The sequence below is a fragment of the Stenella coeruleoalba genome (genome assembly GCF_951394435.1).
Source record: "Stenella coeruleoalba genome assembly, chromosome: 3".
Taxonomy (NCBI): Eukaryota; Metazoa; Chordata; class Mammalia; order Artiodactyla; family Delphinidae; genus Stenella; species Stenella coeruleoalba.
In genome coordinates, this window is record NC_137148.1 from 168,276,155 (window position 1) to 168,293,924 (window position 17,770).

General features: G+C 62.6%; 2 protein-coding genes across 4 annotated transcripts; both read right to left on the reverse strand.

Annotated features, from left to right (window-relative positions):
• Window positions 1–345: 345 nt before the first annotated feature.
• On the reverse strand, window positions 346–10,139 carry MAP2K7 (mitogen-activated protein kinase kinase 7). 3 transcript variants are annotated; one of them, XM_079917943.1, is made up of 12 exons: window positions 9,963–10,139; window positions 8,110–8,157; window positions 4,985–5,126; window positions 4,755–4,821; window positions 4,525–4,638; window positions 4,333–4,452; window positions 4,101–4,208; window positions 3,813–3,965; window positions 3,628–3,708; window positions 3,363–3,505; window positions 2,677–2,722; window positions 346–2,554 (listed from the first exon to the last, which is right to left on the reverse strand). In XM_079917943.1, exons 1-12 carry the CDS (start codon window positions 10,084–10,086, stop codon window positions 2,420–2,422), a joined length of 1,281 nt encoding a protein of 426 aa, XP_079774069.1. In that variant the 5' UTR covers window positions 10,087–10,139; the 3' UTR covers window positions 346–2,419. The 3 variants fall into 3 exon arrangements, with proteins under 3 accessions (XP_079774069.1, XP_079774068.1, XP_079774070.1); XM_079917942.1 differs by having other exon boundaries at window positions 3,813–3,992; XM_079917944.1 differs by lacking the exon at window positions 8,110–8,157 and having other exon boundaries at window positions 3,813–3,992.
• Window positions 10,140–12,115: 1,976 nt separating this feature from the next.
• On the reverse strand, window positions 12,116–15,818 carry LRRC8E (leucine rich repeat containing 8 VRAC subunit E; the record flags this gene model as incomplete). Its single annotated transcript, XM_079917056.1, has 2 exons — window positions 12,116–15,004; window positions 15,681–15,818. 2 exons carry the CDS (start codon window positions 15,816–15,818, stop codon window positions 12,755–12,757), a joined length of 2,388 nt encoding a protein of 795 aa, XP_079773182.1. The 3' UTR covers window positions 12,116–12,754.
• Window positions 15,819–17,770: the final 1,952 nt, after the last annotated feature.

The following is a 17,770-nucleotide window of genomic DNA, read 5'->3' on the forward strand; positions in this document are numbered from 1 at the left end:
GGCCTTGGCTGGGGGGCCATTTGGGGAGGCAAGGAGCGGGGGCGGTGCACTGATGGGCCGACATCAGAGCCCACGGCCAAGGCCTGCTGGGGATTAAGGGCTCTCTGGCCAGACCCGTAGCTATCAGGCTGGGGGGAGGTCCCTCACAATGGCCATTAGATATGGGGCTAGTCACTACAAACACCTCCCCCCCAGGCCCCAGCCCTGCCTGTCTCTCTTCGCTGCAGAGGCCCCATCCACCAGCCCCCAAGCCCCAAGGTCGGGGCTCACGACCCCTTCCCTGGCCCCTTTCCCCACCTCACTGCCAGGCTCACAACACACACCACAGACACCGCAGAAGAAAAGGGAGGGGTTTTATTCTCAAGCATCTAAGGATTTACAAACGAGGGCGTTTCGTTTTAAAAAGGGACGGGGCAGTACTGGCGGCCTGAGAAGGGGTTGTAGACCATGGGCTGGGCCCAGGCCGCCCCAGGCCCCCACCTGCCCACTTCACCCTCTGCCTGATGGAGAGGGATGGCTGGTGACTGGTGACTGGGTGGAGGGGGGGAGACATGGGAAAGGTAGGGGGGAAGGAGAGGCTCCCATTTAACACTGAAGGCGGGGAGGGGAAACGGGCCGACACACACTCACAAAACAGAAAATAAAGTTAAATAAAAATAAACTCAGGCAGCTGGCCCTTGGGGCCAGCCACGCGACCTTCCCGGCTACCCACAAAGGCCCCTGTGGCTGGGGCCCATGAGGGAGGGCGGGAGCCAGGCCTACTGGCCCCGCACCCTGCCCCCCTCCCCTCACAAAGGGGATTGGAGCGAAAGAAGGTGGCCACCCCCGGGGTGGGGGGCAGAGAAAAGATGACTTCGAGTACTTTTTAAAACATGCGGCGTTTTGTGACTATCCTAGTAGTAACTACAGTCGGTGAGCTAGATGGAGGGTACAGTGACGCCTAGTCTAGATTGCTTCAGCTACATCCAGCGAGCTTCCTCACCTTTGGTGTTGGTTGCTTTTTGTGGTTTTTCTGGAGTTTTCTTTTGTTTTTTGTTGTTATTTCGTTGTCCACTTGATTTGCATGCATCACCAACAAAAAGGAAACACACCCCCTCCTCCTGCTCTCGCTGCTCCCCAGGGCCCGGGCCTCGGTGTGGGCTGGGGACTGGCCAGCTCTGGGTGAGTCGAGGGGCGCTCAGGGCCACTACGAGGGCGTGACTGCCTCCACACGCCCAGCCCTCGGCCTGCCCCACCTCTGTCCCTGTCACACATCCTCAGACCCCCCACGTCCACTCCACGTGCCCTCAATCCCTGTCTCCCCGGGCCCCATGGCCCCCGCTCCTGTCACCCATTCCCTCCTCCGCCTCTGCCTCACCGGCACCTGCTGCCCTCCACCATGCCCCACGCCTGCCTTCCCTGAAGGCCACCCTGTGTGGCCACGGCCCCTTGGGCTCCCTCCACACCCCCCGAGGTCCTCAACTCACCCCTACAAGCTGTGGCCAGTCTCCAGCCCCGAGGGAGGAGCACCCCGCCCCCCACCCAGAGCCCACCTTTGGGACTAGTCTCTCCCCGGCGGGGTGGCCCAGGCCCCCAAGGCTCGGCCCCCAGCCCCCCAGCGCCCGTGAGCCATCGGGGGGGCTGCCACCACAAGCAGCTAAACATGACTTTGGTAAAAGTTTCTGAAGGTACCGACAAACCCCATGAGAACAAGCTCTTCTCCTCCCCCCACCCCCCAAACACCCCACCAAGTACAATAAAATACGATAAACTCCAAAAAGGACCCCCTGAGATCAAAAAGAGAAAGAGAGAGACCAGCCCGGGTCTGGCTGCAGTCACAACGTCCAGCCCGCCTGCCCGGGGCGAGGACGCCAGCCAACTGACTCATGGCTTGCCGGAGACCTAAACGGACCCAGGGGTGCCGCCGGGGGTGGCAGGGCCTGGGCCAGGAGAGAGGCAGAAGCAGGGAGGGAGACAGGGAAAGCCAGAGAGGTAGAGAGGGAGGGGACAGAGAGAGGGAGATGGAGCCAGGGTGCATGTGCGTGCGAGGCGGCGGTGGGACAGCGCGGTGTGGAGGGGAGGGGACAGGACGGGCGGCTCTCTCCCGGCCCCTGGGGGCCGCCCCAGCCCAGAGGTTACAACTGAATAAATAGCGAGTCTGCTCGCGGCCTGCTGTCTTCCGTTCACAGTGTCTGTCGGAGGGGATGCGCACAGCCGGCTGATCCTAGGACGGGAAGGGCTGGGGCCTGGTGGGCCCATCTGTCCATGGCTGGTGGGCAGGGAGTCAGGGGTGGGTTGGCGCCCCCTACTTTCTGTCCTCAGCCCTCGGCGGCCGTCCAGGTCCCAGGGCTCCCCTGGCGGGCAGCTGGGTGGCCGGGTGGGGAAGGGGAGGCCGGTGGCCACGCCCCCGGCCCCCAGTAGGCTGGCCGCCGCTGTGCGGCTACCTGAAGAAGGGCAGGTGATGCTGGCTCAGGACCCCGCTCGCCCGCGGCGACTCGGTCTTCGCCATGACATCCTTGAACCAGGACGCCACGTCCACCTCCAGCGTCTCGTAGCGCTTGATGAAGCTGTGTTCCTGTGGGGCCCAAGGCAGGGCACTTAGGGCGAGGGCGTCTTCCCTGCTGGCCTTGCTCAGGCCCGGCGCCCAGTGTGGCGGGGGGCTTAGGATGGGGGCTGGGGAGGGCCCCGGGTACTCACAAGTAGCTTATTATACTTTGGTCTCTTCCTGTGATCTTTAGTAAGGCTGGAAGGAGAAGAGGAAAGGAAGAGAAGTGAGAGCAGGTAGGAGAGGCCTGGCCGCCCTCGTGGCTGAGTTGTCGGGTCTGCAAGATCTGTGGGCAGAAGCCCACACCCTCCCGGGCCTGCGCTTGGGCCCCCCACCGTGACAGAAGCCCTATGTGGGCCGTGAGACGCCCATGGGAGGGGTGGGTGGGCTCCCCCACGGGAGGCTCCAATGTGGACGTCCCGCGTGCGCTACTCTTGCCAGTTGGTGCAGGACACTCAGAGCCCTTAGCCCTGGGGCGCCTCTGCTCGTTCACAGCTCCCCCAAGGTGAAGCCCGAGGGCCACCCTGCCAAATACCCCTGGGGCCAGGTGTCCCCTCAGGCTGAGTCCAAACCCAACTCCTAGCTCCCGGGGCTCGGGCTCCAGCCCCCACACCATCCTGGGGCCCCTCTCCCCTCCCCAGTGGCCTGGGTGCAGGGCCACATCTGACCTCACCCTGCCTTCCAGAGTGGAGGGCGGGGGCGGGGCTCCTCACCAGTCTTTAACTCTTAGTTGCGGCATGCATGTGGGATCTAGTTCCCTGACCAGGGATTGAGCCCGGGCCCCCTGCATCGGGAGCGTGGAGTCTTAACCGCTGTGCCACCAGGCAAGTCCCCTCACCAGTCTTTGACGAAGGACTGAAAGTCCCCCGAGAAGCCCATGTGACCGGGCAGGAGCGGGGGTTCTTCCTGTAGGACTTTGGTGAGGACCTCAAAGTCCGTCTTGCAGTTCTTGTAGGGAAACTGTCCCGTCGCCAGCTCCACCTGGGAGAGAGACGGGCAGGGCTGGGCCGGCCAAGGACAGGATCCTGCCCTTTCCCGCCACCTGCCTCCGTACCCCGAGAAGACCCCACCCCTGGCCTCGGAGAGCAGGGACCCCAACTCACCAAGGAGATGCCCAGGCTCCACACGTCAGCCCGGATGTCGTAGTCGGGCTTGGTGGGGTCCGGGGGGTCGATGCGCTCAGGCTGCCGGCGGGAAGGAGGAGAGGGTGGATGTACCCCTGTGGCTGGGGTGGGCTCACCGCCCCTCATGCCCGCCCGCCCGCCGGGCGCTGCTGGGCCCCACTTACTGCCATGTAGGCAGCGCAACCCGCGCTCCGCGTTTTGGCTTTGGAGTCGACGAGGCGGCCGCTGATGCCGAAGTCGCAGAGCTTGATCTGGCCCCGCTCATCCAGCAGGATGTTGGAGGGCTTGACGTCCCGGTGGATCACGCCGTGCTTCTCCTTCAGGTAGTAGAGTGCCTTCACGATCTGCGGCGCGGGCAGAGGAGGGCACCAGTGATGGCAGGGACGGGGCCTGGTGGGGCGGGGGGGCGGTTGGGGACCACCCGCCCGCCCGCGCCCCACCCAGCTGCTCACCGCCACCGTCATCTTGCCCAGGATCCGCTCAGGGATAGGGCCCTGCATCCGCTTCTTGAGCTTCTCGGCGCACGTGCCCATGAGCTCCATGGCAATGAAGACGTCCGTCTGCGGGGACAGCAGGTGGCGGCTTGGCGGGGTGGCTGTACCCTCCTGCCCACCCCAGACAGGCTCGGGTCCTGGGGGAGGGGCGGGGGGCGCGGGAGGCTTGGGGGGCGGGCGGCCGGCTCACGTTGGTGATGAAGGTCCCGAAGCACTGCACGATGTAGGGGCAATCGTGGCTCTTGAGGACCACGTCCAGGTCCATGAGGATCCGCTTGTTCTCTTCCTTGTTCCCCGAGCGCCGCATTTGCTGCACGGGACAGCAGGGGCCTTAGCGCCGAGCCTGGGGTGCGGGGCCCACCCGGGGCGGGGGCGGGCTCACCTTGACAGCGATGACGTGCCCCGTCTTCCGGAAACGCATCTTCCACACCTGGCCACAGGTGCCGCTGCCCATCTCCCCCAGGTTCTCCAGGTCGTTGATTTCCGCCTGGTAGCGCTGGCGAGGAGAGCCAGGGCTGGGGGTCCACCGGGCCTCTGCCCTCCACCCCCAGCCCAGACCTACCAGCAGCGTCCTGCCCACCCTCCCTGGGGGGGCCGAGGGAAGGGCGGTACCTGGCCCCCAATGGTCAGGTAGCCCGTCTGCTTCATGATCTCCTGCAGCTTCTGGTCAATCTCGATGCTGAGGGGACAGAGAGCGGGTCCTGACCAACCTGAAGCCACCCCAGCCCCTAACACACAGGGTCCCACAGAGCTCACCAGCTCCTCCCTGAGGCTTGCCCTGCGCCCCGCCCTGCCCCGGCCCCAACCTCCCGGCCCTCCCACCGGCCACCCTAGCCGCTCACCTCTCCATGCTGCGCGGTGTGAACAAGGTTGACGGGAGCCCCAGCATGTGGCGGGGCCGTGCGGGGGGCGTGGGGTGCTGCGGGGAGCTCTCGGAGGACGGTGAGCGGCTGCCCCCATCATTGGCCAGTGGGAGCTGCAGGGCTGGGGTGGTGAGAACCAGGGGTGGGGAGGGGGTTAGCTCCCAGCTGGCCCCAACTCAAGGGCCTGGAACCCTCATCTTACCCTCCCTGGCATCCCTCAGGTAGGGCGGCACAGCCCCCTGCCCCGCTGGGCTGGAGGAGCTCCCCGCTCCCAGACCACTCCTAGGGTGCCTTTTCCCACCCCGCACCCCGCCCACTCCTCTGACCTGGAAGGGCTTGCAGTGGGCTGGTCCCCAGAGGCTGAGGGTTCATCCCCAAGCCTCCCCTGACAGAAAACGGAGGCCCAGAGGCGGATGCCGTCCCTCGGGCAGGCAGCCTCCCCGCTGTGTCCCTTTCCTCCCCACCTCCGCCGGGGAAGCAGGCCCAGGGCCACCACACCCACACTCTGGACCACACAAGGCAGGAATGCCCGCTGGGATCAGCCCGAGCTCTGGCGCTGTGGGCAGCCTGACCTTGGCTGGACCACCCTGAGGAGAGAGTGGGCAAGGGACCTAGGCTTCCAGCTGCCTCGCCCAGCACTCTGTTTCAGGGTCAGGGAGGGCCGCCCTCTGGCCTGCGGGCTCATCGGTGAGCCTCCCGGCCTGGCCTGCGGAGCTAGGGCCGACGAGGCAGGGGCAGGACCCCAGGCTGGGGTGAGGGGATCCAGGTGGCACAGCCCCTCCAGGGGCCAGGCCAGGCGGCGAGTTTGGTTCTTTCCAGAAGCCTGCATGCGGACAGCTCGGGCATGCTACAGGCAGGCAGCGGGCAGGCAGCGTGCAGGCAGCGGGCACCCCAGGACGGGCAGGCGGCATTAGGGGACGGGAGGGCGGGAGACAGACAGCCGGGAGCCGAGACTCGGGGCCCAGCTGCCCAGAGGACGCGCTGCAGAGACAGGCCGGGGAGGGGCCTGGGAAAGGAGAGCGGATTCCCTGAGGGGCTAGGAGCCTCCGGGCTGGGCAGGCCCCAGGGTGGGGAGTGGGGGCCAGGGTGATGACCCTCCAGTGAACCCCTGAACCCCGGAGACCCTGGCACTCGGCCTCCAGAAGGGGAGCCCCTGGCTGAGGAGGCTGCAGGCTACAAGCACCTCCCAGGTTCACCTTCCCCTGGAGAGCAGGCCAGGAGCTGGGGGCCTGCCATCCTCCTTAGCCCTTGGCTGACGCCCCCTCCTCTCTCCACACTTCCCGCATGGCCCACCTTCTCCTCCCACAGTTCTCCAGGCACCTGGTGACGTGGGCCCAGTGATCAACGGGTAGAGACAGGTATGTTCAGCACCTGGTGCCCAGGCGCTTTGCTGGCCTGCAACCCTGACCGCAGCCAGAGCGAGGGGCAGGTCTATGAGCCTGGCCTGCAGTCCTAGGAGGGCCTGGCGGGAGTGATGGAAGAGCTCTGGGGACCCCGGGGACGTGGCCGGGCCCAGTCCCCTCCACTGGCCCGGAGGCCTCTCCTCCCGTGCCCTCCCTGCTGCTCTGCTCTGCCGGGGCCAGAATCCCAGTCGTAATACCTCCCTCTCTGGCTGGACAACCTCCGGGGCTCCCGAGGACCCTCGAGCTCCCCCTGCACCGGGACCCTGGATCCCTGTCAGGTTCAGGTTCCCTGGGGGCACCAGGGCCCCCTTTCTGAGTGAGGACCACAGCCCTCTCCTACCCACACCTCTCGGTGTGGTGTCCTGTCGGTCCCCTCCCTTACACAGTCCACCGGGCCCTCTGAGGGCCGCCCCAGAACCCGGGGCCAAGGCTGTAGGGGGACAGAGGCTTCCAGCCAGCCCCGCAAACTGACGCACGGTAGGCGTGTGAGCGGGGCCGGTGCAGGGTGGCTAAGGTGGGGTGGAGGGAGGTAGACAAAGACCCTGAGAACAGAAGTCACAGAGGTGGTACCGGGCCCACGGCAGGTCAGGAGGGCAGAATGAGAGCGAGAGGCTGAAGGGGAAAGAGAGAGAGAGAAGAATGAATGAGAGAGAACGAGAAAGGACACGGGGCGGGGGTGGGGGGTGGGGAGCACGCAGCCATCAGGAGCCACACACGTACCAGGCTGTCAGTCGACACACGTAGGCACACGCACACAGGGCATGGCACAAACCCACGCAGATGGGCAGACGACATGCCACAGGGTCTCCAGCAGAGCCACAGAGCCCCTCACCTTCCGACACACACGCACGCACGCGCGCACGCACGCACGCGCGTGCACACACACACACACTTCCCAACCTAGTCCTGCTCACAAGGACCAATGAGGCCAGACCCCCACCCCATCTCTCTCAGCACCCCCGCCCTTCGCACAGGCATGTCCCACACCCGTCTGCTCCCAGACCCACTGGCACCTGCCCTCCGCCCCTAGGGGGGCTGCTTCCTCTACTTCCATCCCTGCGCTGCCCCCACCTCCCAGGAGACTTTGCTCAAATTCCACCTTCTCCAGAGGTTTCCCGACTGCAACCCTGCTCCCTGCTCCACCCGGCCTTCCCTCCAAGGCGCCGGGGACTCCTCCACTTCCCGCCCGGAGGCCCTCAGTGCTCACTGCCCTCCAACCCCCAGGGTCCCCCACCCCCTGGGGTGCGCCAGCCCTGAGAGGACAGGGACTCAGTCCAAGCCTAGCATGGCTCAGCCCAGGGGGTGACACGGGTCCGCTGGGCTGCTGAGGCGGATGAGCAGCTCTCCCTCCCCCCCGCTCATGCACACGCCTGCAGGCACACGCACGGACACTCGTGACCCCCTTGGCAGGCGACAGACTCCCGGCCGGTGAGGGAGTCTGTCTCCTCCTCCAGGGAATCCAAACCTGAGCCCAAGAGGAAGGGAGGAGCGGGAGGTGAGAAGACAGAGGAAGTGGCCGGGTGGGCCGGACGCGGACGGTGTGGATGGACAGAGAGTGAGGGTGAGAGGGGGGGATGCGCACGCGCACACGCACACACGGAGCACGTGGGAGGGGGAAGGGGGGGATGGCATTCTGCGGCCGGGGCAGCGGTTAGGTCAATGGTGCAGAGGTCCAAGCAGCGATGATAAAAAGGCTGGTACCTGCTCGTTGGGACGGGGCAGGAGCAGGGCTTAGAGTGATCACAATAACTGGATGGGGAAAAGGAAGAAAAAAAAAAAACAACAACACCACGATAAATCACAACGGAAACCACCGATTTGTCCAAAAGAAAAGAAATCAAATCAAATCATAACGGAGAAGAGGGGGAGGCACGCGGTACCAAACTGCAGAGATGGGTAGAAACCGACAGAGATGGGAGAACTGGGAGGATGGGATGGAGCTGACACAGACACAGACGCCTGGAGGGGGCTCCCCGCGGCCTGCTCGCCATGGGTCTCACCGTGCCTCGCTCTCCACCTGGGACAGCCACCCTGCAAGGCACCCCAGGCCCCGTACCTAGGCCTGTCTTGTCCACACTGGGGTTGGAGGGGGAGTAACACTGCAGAGACCAGCGGGGACCCTCCAGTCCTGGCTGGGCTTCCTACCCCAGGCAGTGTCCAGTGCCAGCACTGCCACCTCGGGTTTTTTTCTGGGCCCCAAGAGACACACACACACCCCCCCAATCCAGTGAGAAACCCACACGGGCCCAGGTCAGGAAAGGGAGAATGGGGAGTGGACCCTACACAAGGATGGGGGCGCCAGGCTGGGTGAGCAGGCAGTGGGGGGGGAACCCAGATGAGGAAGTGTCTTCCCCGTCCTGTCAGGATGACTCCACAGAGAGCTACATAAGCCACAGGAGTCATATCAGAGGGGATAAAAAGGAGAGCAATTTGCTGGATCAAGAGAGACACAGAAGGCATGGGTGTGTGGGCAGGGGAATTCCCTGGTGGTCCAGTGGTTAAGACTGCACTTCCAACGCAGGGGGCACGGGTTCGATCCTTGGTGGGGGAACTAACATGCCACATGCCGCGCAGTGCGTCCAAAAACAAAAACAGAAAGCATGTGTGTGGGCTGCTGTTCATCAGGTCTGTAGGAAGGGGAAAAATCTGACTCCCTCTGAGCTTCAAGGATATGGGGAGGGGATCATGCAGGAAATGACAAGGAGACTAGATGTGGTCACGGTGATTCCGAGCCAGGTGTGCGTGCTGGGGGGTAGCTCTTGACTCCAGATGACAAGACGCCAGGGAGACACGGGGACTGTGGGACCAGAAAGGAGGTGTACGTGCCCTGGGATGCCTAGATAAAGTCGCACTGGCCTCAGGTATCCCCGGGCTGGATGGGTGTGGGTGTGTAAGAATGGGGAAGTCACTTGATTCTAAATGACAAAGTCGCCGCGCTTGGGAGTTGCGTGTTTATTTCTGGAGGAGCCAGAAAGATGGCAACAGTGAAACGAGTCAGAGGAGTATGAGGGGGCCTGGTGTATATGGGTAAACTGTATGTGGGAGGGAGTCCGCTGAGCCCAATGACAAGATCCCAGACACGGACCAAGGTGCGGAACGGGGAGGGGGGAACCTCTTGACACAATCAGTGAGATGGCGGGAGTAGAATCAGCTGGTGAAAAGGGATGTGTACATGTTAGCGGAGGACCTGGATGTAGTCACGGTCGCATGAAGTAGGAGAAGCAAGGCTCAGGGTAGGTGACAGAGGCTCCGAGGATCCCGGTGATTGGGGGCGGGTCATCAGGTGGGGGGCCTCGCCTGGAGCCGGGTAACTGGGCTCCCAGGCCCCGTTAAGGGGGAACCCCCAGGTAGGGGAAGGGCTGCCCGGGAACCCGCGGGCCCCACGCCTCCCGGGTCACCGTGACCCTCTCACCGCTGGCCGATAGCGAGGAGCGGGGCGGAGAGAAGGAGCTAGAGCGCCCCGGAAGCGGGGGCGGGGCCTGGAGGCGGGGGCGGGGCCTCCCGCGGCGCGCGCCCCGCCCCGCTCGCCCCCTCCCCCACGCCGCCGTGCTTACTGGGCCTGGGCCGCTGGGGGCTGATATCCAGGTTGAGGTCGATCCTCCGCCGGGCCTCGCGGTTCTCCTGCTTCAGCTTTGCTTCCAGGCGGGACAGCTTCTGCTCCAGGGAGGACGCCGCCATCTTCCCCGCCGCCGCCGCCGCGCACCGCCCGGCCGCCCGTCAGTCCCGCAGACAAACACCGCACTGCGCCTGCGCTCGGATGACCCCGCCGAGCCGCCGTCTCGCTCAGCAGGGCGCATGCTCGCGGTGCACACCCGCCCTTCCCGCGTGCGAACTTCCGCGCGTGCGTGCTTCGTCCCGACCGGAGGGATGACGCCGCCTAGAGCTCGCTGCTGGCAACGTGCGAATCCTCTCAGTGTGAGGCGCATGCGTGAATTCCCGAGCGCTCCGGCAAGAGGCGCTGTCTGGAAACCCACTCACCGTTCCGCTTACAGCGGTGGGCGGAGAAAGCAGCGCGCAAGCGTACAGAGGAGGAGACCAGGTCACGCCCGTGGCCTCTGCTGCGCATGCGCACTCGTGACTTTGTTTTTTTTCCCCCCCCTGTCGCTGTCCCCGGTGGTCGCCATGGTTGTGTGTCCTCAGCCTCGTTCTTTCTCTTCTCGGCCCGGCCATCGCTGGCACCTACTCCCTCTCGGAACTGCCTTTCTCATCTCAGTGCTTCCTTAGGATCCCTGTTATGCTTAATTGCTGCCTCCTCACCATAATTAGGCACCCGGGGCAAGCCCTTTCCATTTCAGCAGGCTCAGGGTTGGCCGAGGACATGTAGGATGGGCGGTGTAGGGCTCGGGCCACTGTCAGGACCCTGGGAATCCAGTGGCGTGACCCCTGCCCTCGGCGACTGGGGGGCCGGTAGGGGGGCCAAGGTCAAGGTCCGAGAGTTCCAAATCAGACTTGCGTGGGACATTTTAAGACTTCCCTCAACTGCCCTGCCCCCAGAATTTGCTCCCAGCTCCTGGACAACGCAGAAGATAGGCCCCGGGGTTTGGTGCCTCTACCTGGCGCCTCCGTGGCCTACACATTTTCTTTAGCTGGTATGAAGAGTGCTGGGAAAATGTCCCCATCTGGAACCCTGGGGCCCCTGGAGAGCACCTTGCCTCTGCTCTCTGGTGCCAGGAGGAGGCTCGCATTTTGCAGACACCATGGAGGTGGTGATCCCAGGAGGTCAGGGTTGGGCAGGCTGTGCCCTGCCCGCTCCAGCACAGGGACACTGTGATGGGCGTTGAAGGCTTGTGGCGACTCCTCTGGTGACAACTTACAGGTGGAGCAGATCCAAAACTGTGGAGCCGGGAGACTAACAGGGAGGGTAGAGGAAGAGCAGTTCTCCAGGAAAAAACCTAGGCAGATGATGCCACCTGATTTCTCCTGGTTAGCTGAGGTCTCTCTCTGCCTCTGCTTCCGGGATGCACTGATACCCTTGATTCTGGAATGTGACTGTCGCCACTTCCCTGTACTTGGTCTGGTGGAATCGAAGGCTTAGACTCACAGGAGTGGACACAAGGATCAACATTCTAGTTCTCATAGTTAGTATCATTTATTAAGCACCCACTGATATACATTCCCTCGCATAGGGAACATGTGAAAGACTAAGTCCCAGCCTGTCTTCAGAAAAATGTACCCTCCACAGCAGGTGTTCTTAACCTGGGGTCTCCGATCCTTAGGATGTCCATAAACAGCCCTCTAGGGGATCTGGGGGAATCTGTTGATTGCCTCAAGTTGTTTGCAGAACTTTTCACGTACGTGAGCATTTTCCTGAGGAAGGAGGTGCCCAGCTTTCATCAGGTTTCTCAAAGCATCTAGGGATCTAAACAAAAGTTCAGAATCCCTACTCTAGACACCCAGATATCTGACTCTGTAGGTCAGCATTTTCCAACACACAGGCCTGGGACTGTCTTTGTCAGAATTACCTGGGATGCTTATATTTACCGGCAAGTTCCTGGCCTCCAGGCAAAGCTCCTGAGTCAGTCTTTCAGGGGTGGGGCCTGGGATGTTTTGTTTTGATGTTGACTTTGATGCCTAGCCAAATGTGAAAACCATTTTTTCTGAGTTCAAGTGTCCATAGCAAACAACTTATAAATAGGGGATTGGGCTTCCCTGGTGGCGCAGTGGTTGGGAGTCCGCCTGCCGATGCAGGGGACACGGGTTCGTGCCTCGGTCCGGGAAGATCCCACATGCCGCGGAGCGGCTGGGCCCGTGAGCCATGGCCACTGAGCCTGCGCGTCCGGAGCCTGTACTCCGCAACGGGAGAGGCCACAACAGTGAGAGGCCCACGTACCGCAAAAAAATAAATAAATAAATGAAAAAAAAATAGGGGATTAACATCCAAGTTGGAGGTGGAGGAGGGGGGAGCTTGTCCGTTGCGTCTGTGTCCCCTCCTTGGGAGAGAACCCCAGATGTAAGCTGTTTTGGTCAGGAAGAGAGGGTTGAAATCCCATTGGGATGAGCCCCACCCCCATATGTGGCATTGATTGAGCCCGAATGTTCGGAGTGGGTTGGGGGAGCAGCAGCTCTGGCCCAGGGCTGGGGGCAGGCAAGCTAGCCAAAGACACAGGTGTGGTTTTGCTCTGAGAGTCTTATGACTGAGTTAATCCCTCCAGGATGTTCCACCCTAGATCCACAGCCTCCCAGGCAAACCAATCCTAGGATCTTGCCTTGGGCTCCACCAGCCTGGCACGTCTGCTCCTCCTGTCCCGGCCTGGGCTCACTTGGCCCCCTCCCTTGAAGATAACAGTAGAGATTCCAGGGTGATAGCATCTGGAAGGCCTCTACCGCAACCTGCCCCTCCCTGGCTTCACTCCACCTCCATTCTGTCCCGCACCTCTGCCGGCAGCCCTTCGTAAAGGGTGTCCTCCACCAGGAGCCCTGACTTCTTCAGTCCCCCACAGTTGCCGAGTTCTTCCGGCAGCGCCTCCAGCCGGTTGCCCTTGAGCTCCAGGCGGCTGAGGGCCCCGAGGGCCCCCACCTGGGGCGAGAGCTGGCTCAGGTTGTTGTAGCCGAGGAGCAGCGTCCGCAGCTTGCGGCAGAAGAAGAGCTCGTCGGGCAGAAGCTCCAGGGCATTGTAGGAGACAGCCAGGTGCTGCAGGTTCTGGAGGAGGCCCAGCTCGGCCGGCAGGGAGTGCAGCCCGTTATGGGAGATGTCCAGCAGGCGGAGGCCAGAGCACATGCCGAGCTGGGTGGGCAGTGTCTCCAGCTTGTTGTGGCTGAGATAGAGCTGCTCAAGGCCCCGGAGCTTCCGTATGTGCTCGGGGACATAGGCGATCTGGTTGTGCCACAGCCGGAGTGTGACCAGCTTGCGGCAGTGCTGGAAGCTGAGGATCTCCTCGATGGACCGCAGGTGGTTGTCCTTGAGGTCCAGTTCCTGTAGTGCGCTCAGGCTGAAGATGGCATGGGGGATGCGCTCCAGCCCGCAGGCCACCAGCTCCAGCTCCCGAAGCACCGCCAGCTTCTTGAGGCTGTTCAGTGCCAGCAGGCGGGCCCCGTCGTTGTGCAGGCTGAGCCGCTGCAGGTGACCGGCCACGTCGGTCACGCTGGCGGGCACTTTGCCGGCGTTGCTCCGCAGAGACAGCACCTTCAGCTGCTTCAGCTCCCGGAGGCTCTCGAGGTTCGCTGCCCGGGCCAGCTCCGGTGGGAAGACCCCCTCCAGGTGCAGCTCCTCCAGGCTGCGCAGCCCGAACACCCAGAGGGGCACCTCTCGGAGCTCCTCGCACTTGACCCGGATGATCTTCAGGTGGTCCCGCAGGAAGATCTGCGAGGAGAAGGGCAGCCTGGCCGGAGAGTGGAGCAGGCTGATCTCCTGCAGGTGCACCAGCTGCGAGAGGCCTGGGGGGAAGGTGACGTCACAGATGGCCTCCAGCCGCAGGGCCTCCACCTCGCTGAGCTCGAAGACCGTGTCGGGCAGCCCCGGGAGCATGCAGAGGGCCAGCTCGAGCCGGCCGCAGGCGTTGCGCTGCAGCTTCTGCCGCAGCTTCTCGGTCGTCCACTCGTGGTTGAGGTTGAGCTGCTTCAGGCGGCTCTCGCTGACCTCGGAGAGGAAGACAGCGAAGCGCTTGGAGTAGAGTGAGTCGTACTGGTCGATGAGGTGCAGCATGAAGGCGAAGTCGTTCTTGACGTCGGGGATGTCGCCCATGCCCGTCTCCTCCCGCACGGACCGGAAGGAGTACTCCTTGAGGGGCCGGTGGAAGAGCCAGAAGAGTGTGTAGAAGCAGATGATCCCATAGACGCACACGAAGCAGATGTAGCAGAAAGCCAGCTTGGAGAAGAGGTGGGCCTTGGTGTGGCTGCAGCAGAAGCTGGCATAGCCCGTGACCTCCGAGGTGTCCACCGTACAGGCCACCAGGAAGCTGATCTTCCCCACGTAGACGAGGTTGTAGACCAGGATGGCCAAGAACTTGCAGACCTTGAGCACCGTCTGCCGGATGTACATGGTGTACAGGATGTCCCCCTCTTCCACGTGCATACGGAATTTCTTGACCTTCTCAAACAGGGCTTTGGCCTGCTCACCCTCCTTTTTGTCCAGCAGGGTGACAGCCGGTGGCTCCGTCACCACCTTCTCGGGCTCCGCCAGCATCTTCTCCTTCTCACCCTCACCTGCCTTCCCTGGTCCTGCCGCCGCTGCTGCCATGGTCACCGTTGCCCGCCCGGCGGCGGCAGGGTCCTTGTGGTTCTCCCCGGAGACCTCGGATAGGGCCCGCGTGGTCCACGGAGAGTCGAAACACTTGCCCAGGATAGAGATGAAGTGCTCGATCTTGGAGCTGGTGCCGGGGAACTTGAACCAGAAGCTGGTGCAGACCATGAAGTTGAGCGTGTGGATGACGACCAGGTAGGGGAAGTACTTGGCATACCAGTGGAGGGCCGTCTCGTAGCAGAGCTGGTTAATGAAGCTGTATTGCTGCAGGTCCAGGTTGTTCCTGAGGCCGCTCAACTCCTGGAGGTCCCCCACATGCTCGGAGACCCCCCGCAGCAGCAGTTGCCGGCACGGGGCCTCTGATAAGTTCTCCCGGGGTCCGTGACTGGGCAGACAGATGATCTTGTCCTGTGTCACCTGGGGATGGGAGAGAGGGTGAAAGATGGTGAAGGATCTGGGGCGGCCTGGGAAGTTGTGGGGTGGGGGAGGAAGCAGGCTGAAGGCAAGAGGGGTTTCCATCAACCCCCAACTGTCCCCAGTTTGTTCCCCAGCTTTGGAAGAGTCAGTAAACCTCTGAGCGTCGGACTTTGTCTGAAAAAAAGGGCTGGGTTGATTTGTGTCCTTCGAAAAGATGTTGAAGTCCTAACCCCCAAGTACCTGTGAATGTTGCCTTGTTTGGAAATAGTCTTTGCAGAGCAGATGTAATCAAGTTAAGATGAGGTCATTGGGGGTGGGCCCTAACCCAATAGGACTCTGGCCTTATAAAAGGGAGAAATCTGGACACAGACTCACACAGACACACACACAGACACACACACAGACACACACACACACACACACACACACACACACACGGAAGATGCTTTGAAGATACAGGGAGAACGTTATCTGTAAACCAAGGAATGCCTGAGGCCACCAGAGTCTAGAAGGGAGCCGTGGAACACATTCTCCCTCACAGCTTTCGGAAGGAACCAACCCTGTCAACACTTTGATTTCAGACTTCCAGTCTCCAGAACTAAGAGAGGATAACGGAAGACTTCCGGAACTTCCCAGACCCCGCCCCTAGAGACCCCGCCCCTGCCCCGCCCCTTACCTGGAGGGTGCAGCCGAAGACCCCGATCATGAGCATAGCCACGGTGAGGTACTCGGCCAGCACGTCCCACCAAGGTTTGAGCACCTTGAAGTTGGGCTGGTGCTCCGCGAACTGCTTGAACTCCGCCACCGGAATCATCCCGCCTGTGGGAGAGCGGGAAGTGGAGGGTGCAGAGAGAGACCCTCAGGAAAGGGCGCCCGGTGCCGGGTCCCCAGAAGAGCCAGACACACGCATCTGCTCCCAATCCGCGCTCGGCCCTGCCAAACTCTGGCAGAACCCACAAGCTGTGCGCTTCCTTCCCCTCCCCCCACAGACCTCGCCTCCTTCCTGGAGCCGGGCAACTACTGTCCTCACCACCTCTGCTCCCAGGGACCCCTGCCTCGGTCGGACTCTGCTTGCCCTCAGAGCTCAGGAGGGGCAGTCCACGGGGCCGCTGCCCCACAGCTTGCCCGTGTGGCCTTTTCCCGGGGCCCAGGCATCTCCTCCCACCCTTGACGCCAATTGGAAACACTTCGCTCTGCTTCTCTGACCCCAGGTACCCGGTATCCAGGCGGCCAGCCCCGGCTCCCTCCACCACTGGACCGGAGAGAGTCCCAGAGACACGGAGACTTCCGGGGCATGGGCCCCGCACTCCCTTCAGGGGCGCTCCGGGCACCACCTCCAACCTCCAACCGGAAAAGCCGGCTGGAGCCTGGCTGGAGCCTGGCTGGAGCCTGGCTCTGGTTTCGGGCCCCAGGGGCAGGGAGTGGCAAAGCTGAAGGCTGGTCAGCCCTGGGGGGTGGGAGTGACTAGGACACCTGGGTTTCTAGTGGGGCAAGTGCCTAGGATCTGCGGCAGAAAACAGAGACCTGGCCTCTGAGAGTCAGGGGCAGGGGGGCGCAAGGACAGGGCAGAGGATCAGGAAATGGAAAACTCACAGGGAGAGAGCCAGGGTGACACCTACGACTGGGACAGGGCTGGGCTGCCAGGCTCCTGGGCGGCCAGCCCACTCTGTCTGTCCCAGGCTTTCATTTTAGACCAAGGTATCATTATTCCAGATACAGACAACTAGGCGCAAGTCACACGGGGGCGTGGGTCACGGGCTGGGACATCACCCTCCCCGACAGGCAGTCGGGAGCCTTTTCCCCCACCTCCGAGGCTGGAGGGGCGAAGGAAAGGGAGGCAGCAAGCCCCTCGCCGCCTCTGGGGGGGCTCCTAGGCGTCTGCCCCCCTCCCCAGTATCCATGCTCCCAAATATAAAGATCTTGTTTTATATCAGGCAGGTTTCCTGCGGCCTGCGGTCCTCATCCTGACAGCCTGTCACTGGGCACAGGCTGGGCAAAGAAGGGAGGCATCTGGGCCACCAGCTGGTCCTCCAGCCTCCCACCCGTCTCCTGGGTGGGAGGGAAACTGGCCTCTGTCCTACACCTCAGTCAATCGCTCTGACACCTCCTTGCCTCCCTTTTTGGTCTCCACAACCCTTGAAGGCCTTAGGGTTACTCCTGAGTGAGGACAAGGTGGAAGTGGGCGGGGATATGGCATGCAGGCCCCACCCGCCAGGCTGAAGTCGGGGCAGTCCTTAATCCCCTTAATCCCATCAGAGGCTCCCACCTCAGTACCCGGGATAATATGTAAGGGACAGGGACACGCCTGCCCACACCCAGGCTCCGGGGCCTCCTGACTCAGGCCCTGACTCACCCAGCAGCCGGCACATGCAAGGGGGTGTGCAGACAGAGCACAGGATCCCTCACCCAATGGCTCATCCCTCGTGCTCAGTTTCACACCCTGTCCTAAACAATAAGCCGAGTAAAGATGCCTCCCATGCGTCACAGGCTCAAACACCAGGGAATCTGCTAGAAACACACTCAGGGCAGCTCAACAGCCCCCAGGAGCCAAATTGCAGCCACCGAAAGGGACACCCTGGGGGCATTCTGGAGCGTGCACCTCAGGGCATGTGTGTACAAAGGGCAAGTACACACTAAGTTGAGGAGAGACCCAGGACCAGGGAGCCGGCCATATGCCCTCTTCCAGTTCTGGCCACCCACTGTTCTCCCTGCCCTGGCCACCTACCCCTGCGAGGGACACTGCTTAGCTGCTTCACCTGAGAATGG

Coding starts and splice junctions, on each gene's coding strand:
- MAP2K7 (XM_079917942.1), bottom strand. CDS start 10,086: ATGGCGGCGTCCTCCCTGGAGCAGAAGCTGTCCCGCCTGGAAGCAAAG. Junction 8,158..9,962: donor CCCCCAGCGGCCCAGGCCCA/GTAAGCACGGCG, acceptor TTCCCCATCCAG/TTATTGTGATCACTCTAAGC. Junction 4,639..4,754: donor ACCTGACCATTGGGGGCCAG/GTACCGCCCTTC, acceptor TCTCCTCGCCAG/CGCTACCAGGCGGAAATCAA.